Source organism: Chiloscyllium plagiosum, chromosome 12 (assembly GCF_004010195.1).
Source record: "Chiloscyllium plagiosum isolate BGI_BamShark_2017 chromosome 12, ASM401019v2, whole genome shotgun sequence".
Lineage (NCBI taxonomy): Eukaryota > Metazoa > Chordata > Chondrichthyes > Orectolobiformes > Hemiscylliidae > Chiloscyllium > Chiloscyllium plagiosum.
The window spans coordinates 16372121-16382192 of NC_057721.1; the positions used below are offsets into that span (position 1 = coordinate 16372121).

The 10072-nt window shown below is 41.9% G+C and overlaps 1 protein-coding gene across 3 annotated transcripts in view; it reads right to left on the reverse strand.

The window, feature by feature from the left end:
• Window positions 1-7174: 7174 nt before the first annotated feature.
• LOC122555012 (transcription elongation factor A N-terminal and central domain-containing protein) overlaps window positions 7175-10072 on the reverse strand; it is a 14525-nt gene continuing 11627 nt past the window's right edge. For all 3 annotated transcript variants that reach the window (XM_043700592.1, XM_043700593.1, XM_043700594.1), the window contains exon 2: window positions 7175-8435. In XM_043700592.1, coding sequence (XP_043556527.1) covers window positions 7330-8433 — 1104 coding nt within the window. In that variant the 5' untranslated portion in view covers window positions 8434-8435 and the 3' untranslated portion in view covers window positions 7175-7329. The remainder of the gene's footprint in view (window positions 8436-10072) is intronic.

Consider the following 10072-nt stretch of genomic DNA (forward strand, 5'->3'; position numbering starts at 1 on the left):
ATGATTCAGAGACATAGTTAAAAATGGCTTACATTCTCTCATTTTTCTATATAAAGAAACTTACTTAGTATTTTAGTCAATGTTAACAATTTGTTAAACAGCATTAAACCCATCATTTTCCAGCCTCTTTTAGTTTTGAAGCAGAGTCATCATTGGGCTCAAAAGAATAAATGTCTGTTTCTCTTTCCACAGATGCTACCAGACCTGCTGAGTTTCTCCAGCACTTCCTCTTTTTTAATGAAAAAATATCCTTGCTTTCTCTTTGCTTCCTGTGGAAATTGTTATAGGAATAAATAATGAAAAACTGAATTCACAAATAAGAAATTTTCATTCACCTTTGTACATTTCAACTCTGGAGATGCCCAAAACTGAACAATATAATAGAAGCAACTGATACACCCACCAAAGATGGTCATTGCTGTCACATGGAGGAGGCTGTCTGATTCTGAATGCTATCTTTACTTCTGTATTATCTATTTGTCTCATTGAACCATAAAAAATGAGAGAAGAGACAGAAAACTTACAGTAAGATATTTCTGTCAGTATTTCCTTTCAGCGGATCTCAGGGTTACACCACAGTGAAACTGGAGGACCTTCCAAAGGAAACATTTCGCAAAGAAATCTACATGTATTAGTGTCACACTCTGTTTAACAGAAAGCTCCACAGGCATAATCCTAGAAACAATACAAAGACCTGGTCTCTTAGATCATGGCACAGAGACAATGTATAAAATCAGAGAGAAAATAACATACTCAAATTACAACTGAAAAGTTCTCCTCACTGTCCAAAAGGCAGATTTAAACATAATTTTATTGACTTAATGAGTATTGATTTATTCAGCAAAAAAAACTATTTCACCTTTAAAGTGATATAGGTAAATGTGCAGGTATTAACTTGGGTGTAGAAGTATTTCATTCCAATCAATCACATATTTGAATTAGGATTGTGTAATCTTGGTGAAACAAGCAAAAAGGTCTCATTACAGATCTGTGCAAGGTCCGTGTATAGTCCTGTGATCTGACACTTCCAGGAGAGAGGCACCCCATCTTGGGAAATCATTTTCTCCTTGGTTTTTCTCCTAGTCAACTGTCTGCTAGAACTGCTAGCATTCTCTTAAACTATACAGACAATTCTCCTAAACTATACAGGGGATGGTTAATGGTTTGAGATAACAGTGGTGGTGGGGGCCTCTTATGGCACAGTGGTAGTGTCCCTACCCCTGGACCAGGAAGTCTGGGTTCAAGTCTCAGCTACTCCAGATGTGTGTAATAACATCTCTGAAAAGGTTAATTAGAAATAAATAGGGTTAAAAATGTCTGGTATACTGGTAGGTATGCAACAATTTACTTTAGAGTCTCCAAGAAAGGGAAGACCACAAGATTGTGGTATTTATCTGGTGACATTTCCTGGTATCTTATGGTATTTGCCAAGTGAACTAGGACATCCTGATCCCACTGCAAATTCCACCCAGCAACAGTGCTGGGAACATGCCAAAGCTGTAATACAGCACTCTTCCAAAAAGATCATCAGACCCAAGACTGAGGTGCATGGGAACTGATGTATAGAAGATGACAAGCAAACCTAAGTTCTGAGACAACAAAAATGCCAGCCCATCTGGTTCACTTGGTTCAGCCAGCCATGGGAAAGAAAAGGATACTGTCAGGCATGTGGCACCCTTCAATATCAACTAAGGAACATCCAAAATGACTGGTGAATTTCACTTGTTGCTGAAGCAAAATTCTGGAACAAATTCTTAGAGCATGGAGGGACTATACTGAATCAAGAAGGTTACTCATCACCGCCTCCTTGAGGACACTCGCCAAAGATGTCCGGAGTACATAGAAAAAGTAAAAAACCTGTGTCCTCTTGAGTTTTGCATTTCAGATCCTAACCATTCATTGCACACAAAAGCTTTTCCTTAAGTTGCTGTTAGCTCTTTTGCCATTCACCTTCTATTGATATCAGAAAATACAGAAGAAGTGAGATTCTCCATGTCAAAGGGAAAAAAAAGAGTCAAATCCAAAGCCAGGTTTTAAATGGCGAGTCAAGAATCTTGCTGATGAACGCTGAGGGCCTCTTTATGTGCCTTCAGTACCTAATCCTGCCTTACTGAGGGTCCTGCATGTGGATAGAAACTATACAGCAGCAGTCAGTATGGAGACCTGGCAGATCCATCTCACCACTTGCTCCTCTGGACCTCCAGCTTCCAATACGTAGGCATCACTGGCTAGGTCATTGCCATCCTTAATTGTCCAGAGAGTTGAGAGTCAACCACATTGCTGTGGCTCTGGAGTCACATGTAGGGCAGACCAGGTGAATATGGCAGATTTCCTTCCCTAATTGACATGAGTGCGCCAAATGGGTTTTTCCCAACAATTAACAATGGTTTTATGCTCATCAGTGGATTCGTAATTCCAGCTATATTTTACTGAATTCAAATTCCATTGTCTACCATGGGACGATCCCTGGAAAATTAGCTAAGTTCTTGGATTCATAGTGTAGTGATAATCCCAATGGCCATTGCCTCCACTCGTTGCAATATTCTGAGCTTCTGACCTGCTCTTAAAGACACTGGATTTATATGGCTAGACCAGTTGAGTTTCTGGTCAATGGTAACCCCCAGGAGTTTGATAGTGGGGGATTCAATGGTGGGAAAACATAGTGTCAAGTCAGCAATTGGATTGTCTCTTATTGGAGATAGTCATCACCTGGCATTTGTGTGGTGCGAATGTTACTTGCCCCTTGTCAGCCCCAGCACCCCTACTATCACTCAAGAAAGGCAGTATAGCAACATAGGAGCAGGAGAAGGCCATTCAGTCCCTCAAGCCGTTTCACCATTCAATAAGATCTTGGCTGAACTGTTGCCCTTTTCCATATACTTGCCTTTGGCAATACCCCTTAAACTTACTTAACAAAGAATGATCTAACTCTGATTTAAAATTAGCAACTGGTCTAGCATCCACTGCCTTTTGTGGAAGACAGTTCTAAACCTCCACAATCCTTTCTGGGTAAAAGTGCTTCCTGACATCTCTCCTGATCTGATTTTTTTTGTCTATGTCCCCCCTAGTTCTGGAATCCCCAATCAGTGGGGATTGTTCTTGTCTACCTTGTCTTTTGCTGTTATTATCTTGAAAACCTTGATCAAATCGTCCCTTAACCTTCTAAATTCTTCAGAAACTCACCTAGATTCAGAATTTTTAGACTCTATTGTCAGGTATACTCATGTACAGAAGGACAGGAGTACAGTGAAAAGTGTATAATGTCGCCAAACATACCAAGGAACCAAAGTACAAAAAAAATTAAGTACAAAATTGTAAGAGAAACGACACTTAAAAAGTTAAATGTTACTTCACAGAGTCGTAGAAAAATAGAGAAATAGATAACAGTTTACATTAAGGTCTTTCATAGTTTAATCACGGAAAATAAAGGAATAAGTTAAAAGTTCAACAGTCTTTTTTGAGTTCTCTGCTTTTCGCGTTCTCTGGGGAGACCTCAGCTGTCTGTTCTTGATGTAGCTGTCGCAGATACTGTTGCTACTACTGGAACTGCCACCTCTCCGATCTCACCCCCACCCCCGCCTGGCACTTCAGTGCAGGATTCACTCATGCCGAGCCAAGACACCACCATGGATTCGTTGTTAATTTTAAATCAGAGCTAGATAATTCTTTGCTAAGTAAGTTTAAGATATATACAGGACATTGGTTAGGCCACTGTTAGAATATTGTGTGCAATTCTGGTCTCCTTCCTATTGGAAAGATGTTGTGAAACTTGAAAGGGTTCAGACAAGATTTACCAGGATGTTGCCAGGGTTAGAGGATCTGAGCTATAGGGAGAGGCTGAACAGCCTGGGGCTGTTTTCCCTGGAGCGTTGGAGGCTGAGGATGACACAAGCCGCAGAGAGGCCAGGCTGGGACATGACACAAGCCGCAGAGAGGCCAGGCTGGGACATGACACAAGCCGCAGAGAGGCCAGGCTGGGACATGACACAAGCCGCAGAGAGGCCAGGCTGGGACATGACACAAGCCGCACAGAGACCAGGCTGGGACATGACACAAGCCGCAGAGAGGCCAGGCTGGGACATGACACAAGCCGCACAGAGACCAGGCTGGGACATGACACAAGCCGCAGAGAGACCAGGCTGGGACATGACACAAGCCGCACAGAGACCAGGCTGAAACACACCACGAGCCGCTGAGAGACCAGGCCGAGACACACCACAAGCCGCAGAAATACCAGGCCAACACCCACCACGAGCTGCAGAGAGACCAGGCTGGGACATGACACAAGCTGCACAGAGACCAGGCTGTGTCATGACACAAGCCGCAGAGAGGCCAGGCTGGGACATGACACAAGCCGCAGAGAGACCAGGCTGGGACATGACACAAGCCGCACAGAGACCAGGCTGAAACACACCACAAGCAGCTGAGAGACCAGGCCAGGACGTGCCATGAGCTGCACAGAGACTGGGTTGGGACCTACCACGGGAGAGGTGAACACCAAGAGGGGGAAAACACCACGAAAGGGGAAGACAAATGAAAATAACAGAAGGAGCAGAGGAGCTCCAGTTGGAGTGGGTTACTCTGCCACCATCTTGACCAGTAACTGTATCATTAATCATAAAACACTTACGGTAAATGATTTTATCTGCGCAGCATGGCTTGTGCTGTATACGACAGAATAAAGTGCGCTCTGACAAAAGTACTGACATTCTTATACCCTGGAAGATGGTCTCTGACCTGACTGGCAGTGTCCTCTCCTCTGGACCATCCCATCTACCAGGACTCAGATCCCCATCAGAGAATCACAGTGCCACCTTTCCCCTCTCCGACGTCTTCATACTTTGTTCTTGACCATGACAGGACAGCTTTGGAGCGGTAGTGTTCATCTAGGCACTAAACACCCTTTTAGATATGGCGAGAGCACAATGGTTGCCAATGTTTGGCAGTTGTTTTGTGAATGGCACGTGGTAAGATAAGATGGAAATTGGAAATGAACAATGCGATTTGGGCAGGACAGCTAATTAATGCGGCAAGATTGGTCACGTAAGGTGAGAAGTCTCACAAGTCGTCACAGCAAAATACTCAATGCAATCTAGACTTAGCTGAAAAGATGTAACATTCAGCTTTCTGCATTTGATAGCAGCTCTTTTAGAATTCCAGGAGTCTATGCTGGGAACATTTAAGCAAGAAATTGTTTTCCTACCCTCTGGACATTACAGTAACATTATTAGAAACTGTTAGAAACTTAAAATTGTTTTTTATTCCAATAACTCCACATTCTCCAAAGTCAAACATGCAGATAGTTAAAATGATTTGGAGATGCTGGTGTATACTGGGGTGTACAAAGTTAAAAGTCAGACAACACCAGGTTATAGACCAACAGGTTTAATTGGAAGCACACTAGCTTTCGGAGAACCGCTCCTTCATCAGGTAATTGTCACCTGATGAAGGAGTGGCACTCCGAAAGCTAGTGTGCTTCCAATTAAACCTGTTGGACTATAACCTGGTGTTGTGTGATTTTTGATAGTTAAAATGATTTGGAGATGCTGGTGTATACTGGGGTGGACAAAGTTAAAAGTCAGACAACACCAGGTTATAGACCAACAGGTTTAATTGGAAGCTCACTAGCTTTCGGAGCGACGCTCCTTCATCAGGTAATTGTCACCTGATGAAGGAGCGGCACTCCGAAAGCTAGTGAGCTTCCAATTAAACCTGTTGGACTATAACCTGGTGTTGTGTGATTTTTAAGATAGTTCGAAATTTGCGACGCTGTTCAACTGTTCTATCTAAGACAGAAGGTGGGCACACCTAGGAGCTAGCCTAGGACTCTGACCTCAAAAATCTTTAGTAATTCAGTGCCAGACATACCTTTATCAGTATAGCATGATCTGGGCCCACCCTGTGTGGGAGTGGATGAATTTTCTGTATGCAACCTGTGTTTAAAATAAGTGGTATGACTGGTTCTACAGCCAGTAAGATGTTGAAATTGATTCCTTTCGTAGTACACAGCACCTTCCCCAGAACTGGGATTGTGTAGTTTGTTGCCTGAGGTATTCTGGTACTGGTGCAATACAATAGTTATGTATTTCAATAAACATTTGTATTTAGCATTTTTAATATAAGGGTGCTTCTCAGGTGTAAATCTAGACAAATAGTAAGTGTGCCAAAGCAGGGCAAATAAGTAACAGCGATCAAACACTTGGTCTGTTTGTGAACAGAATCCAAAGCTTAGGGTCAATAGACTTGAAATATTAACTCTACTTTTCTATCCGCTGATCCTATCAGACCTGTTGAGTTTCTCTAGCACTTTTTGCTCCAGTGTTTAGGACCCTGCTGAAGGTCTGTATATCAATGGTGGCAAATGAAATGAATAATGCACAAGGGGTCTGAATTAGCACAATGGAGGGTTGTTACAGGTCTAGAGGAGAATATAAACATAGTGCAATGCAAGGAATGGAATGGAGTGTCAATGGTGAGTAAGGTTACAGCTGACTTTTCTGATCTCGAGTAACAATGTCATTTTAATGCTAATGTTCACATCCTGATATGGGAGGTCTCATGACTTGGTTGGCAATGCCGCTGTCTGAGCCAGAAGCTCTGTGTTCGAGTCCCACTCCAGGATTTGTTGGCCATGGAAGAAGTGTACATCTTGTGGTTCAACAGGTTAATAATCAGCTTGAAAATTATTCCAACACTTTCCCCTATTCCCTAAGGGGAAGAAAGTGTGCAAGAAGATTTTTTAAAAACCCTCAAAATTTGGTCAGGGTTGTTGGTTACTCTAGGGAGAGTTAATGAATTTCAGTCTGTCTGGTGTTTACCATTCCCATTTCATTGTTGTACCTCTTATTGCCTGTCACACTTTCATACCACATATGAAGTGTTGCACCTCATTTTCCAAGTCCCACTTTCAGGAATGTATATTCCCTTCAATTTCACCCAATGATCTTTCACTGTGCTCCTCATTATTATGACAGGAGTCATAGCAACTCTCAGCCCCTGATCTGAACTCTGACCAAACAATATATCACACTGTAATCTTTTGCCAGCTATCTAAGTTGAATATCTACATTAAATATTGGATTTTAGGACTATGCATTGCTCGTGAAAAGATAATAAAATTCAGGAGTATGAAGACAACAAACTCTCACAGGAGAAAAATAGATTCAGGCAACGGTTCCTAGGCACTTTTTAAGAGTTTATTGGTAAATAGATAACGGATTTTGCTATTTTATTCAGTATCTGGTGCATAGCTGTTGACAGACACAGATAGTCACTAGCTGTTAGATAGAAAATAAATAAGTCAAATCCCCCTCAGATCTTATGCCATATCTAAACAGAAATCCAGCCACTGTTATACCATTTTTCTCCGCATTCGTTGCAAATGACAAAAGTCATCATCTGTTCATCAGAATTTCTGTTGCACACCCAACCTGGAAGAAAAAGTGTGCCTCTGGCAATTGCTGTCACCGTACAGTTAAATTTCTCACACCGTTTGCATCTAATCTTGTTGGTCTTTGTTCCTTCCAGCCCATGAGGTAGCTGATGCTCCTGAACTCCAGAGCTTGTGTATGATGCTCTTAGCTGTTTCAGCTCATCACTTGCCATGTCCATCACAGACATCTCTGCAAACATTTGAGGAGTTACTTCCCCTGATAACATCTTTTGTCTTAAATGGGGATTTTTGGGGTTCTTTAAATTTGCAATCCTGCTTCGAATGCAAGCTTTGTACCTTTTACCATTGTTCATGTGTAATGTATATATAAATTGCTCCACTTTGTTGGCAATACTCTGCCACATTTCAACCACTCTTGCATCAGCTGTTTCTGAACCAACTAGTGCTTGGAATAGAAGCTCTATGCACTTAGCCCGCACAGCCTGGATAATAAATGTAGGCTGCTTGATTGGAGCTGCACTACAGCCAATTACTACTGAATCTGGGCCTGATGAAAATTGTTTTTCATTGTGTGTTTCTGGAAGCATCTCTGTTGTGGGGTGACTGTGGCTGAGTTCAGTTCCCGTCATTACCTGGTTGTCTTCAGATTGCTGTTCAGGCTTTCCACTCACAGAATCAGTTGCACCCAGCTCAGACTTTAATGTCCCCTCATTAATTTTATCTGTCTTCTCACTCTTTTCTTTGCTGGAAGCACAGTGTCTGTCTTCTGGACACTTTTCCTGGAAGCCACTGCTCCTGTAAAGCTTCTTCCATGCAGACAACAAGTTCCGGGCCTTCTTCCTGGTATCTGCATCAGAACAAGTCTTTAAAACTCTGTATACAGCTCTGACGAGGTCAGTATTTTGCAGAATTTCAGGGGTGACCGGAATACCCTCAAAACCATGCAAAAGTAATTTTATCTCCTGGATACTGTTTCCTGAAATAAGCTTATCAATCTGCTGAGCTCTGTGGATTACATCTTTCAGATTGTTCATTGTCATGCCTGCCAAATATCAAATAGGTAGACATTATTATTCATGCAAATCTCACCATTGTCATGGAGAATACATTATGTAAGTTCACCAATTAAAATTAATGCCTCTCCTGCTCCAATTGTCTCTAAGTGGATAGATGCTTATATTTTAATATACATCCATTATATTTATATTTGTTAGCTGAAAAACTAAAGAGAGCTTTTGGGAAATAAGAAAACAATTTAGTCGCACTCTGTTAGGGTGGGCACCTCATGATCATTGCCATTATTAAAATGAATTATTAAAATGAATATATGGTGACTTGAAAGAGATGCCAATTTATTATATCAACTCCTCCATTCCCCAGGGCTATATACTTTGCTCTTTCCTCATCTACCCATTGCATCTTGACGACATCATGGGAAAATATGGGGGTCACCTTCCATATAAATATACATATGCTGATCACATTCAGCTCTATTTTTCTGTTCTTCTTTTGGATTCTCTGCTGCCTCTGTGTTACCAGACCCTTGGTCCATCATCCATAAAGCGACAAGCTGCAATTTTATACAGTCCTACTCTGTAACAAATCTACCATCTCCCACCATTGCTATAATAATATACATTTATACAGCACCTTTAACATAATAAAATGCCTGAGAATGCTTCATTGCAGCACTAATCAAACCAGAATTTGATGACAAACCACATAGGGAAATGTTAGGGCAGGTGAGTAACGGCTTTGGTCAAATATGTAGGTTTTTAAGAAACATCTGAAAGGATGGTAGAACTGAGAGGTTTACAGAGCTGTGGTTTAGCTCGAGGAACTCACAGCCAGTAATGGTGAGGCAGTGCAAATCTGCACTGGAGACCCAAACACAAGCTTGGTACAACCTCCTCCTTTCTCTGGTCACTCTCTCAAGTTAAACCTGACTGCGTACAATATCAATGTTCTGTTTGACTTCAAACTGAACTCTGACTGCTCATGTGCTGCTGCTCCATTGCCTCCAACTTAAAACTCTCAGCATCATGTTACACAATTCACGATACACGAATTCAAACAGCAAAGGTAGCAACTGTGCAGGTTCTCTCTTTCTTTCTCTCTCTCCTGCACTGTCCTCACCATGTGCTTCCTTTGTCTGCTCTTCTCCCTTTTGAACTGCAGTTGTTTTGACTTTTTTTTTCCCAAAGTTCAAAAACAATGCAACAGCATATAAAACAGTAATTGCTGCTCATGGAATTCGAGGAAATCACCTCCAACACCTAAAATACCTCAAAAAAAGGAGCAGATCTTACAGCCAGAAATTTTTGCCGTCCTCCATCTTGGATTACCCAGAATCCAGAAACTCAGATTGAGTTTTTTGAAGAAGTAACAAAGAAGATTGATGAGGGCATAGCAATAGATGTGATCTATATGGACTTCAGTAAGGCGTTCGACAAGGTTCCCCATGGGAGACTGATTAGCAAGGTTAGATCTCACGGAATATAGGGAGAACTAGCCATTTGGATACAGAACTGGCTCAAAGGTAGAAGACAGAGGATGGTGGTGGAGGGTTGTTTTTCAGACTGGAGGCCTGTGACCAGTGGAGTGCCACAAAGATTGGTGCTGGGCCCTCTACGTTTTGTCATTTACAAAAATGATTTGGATGCGAGCATAAGAGGTACA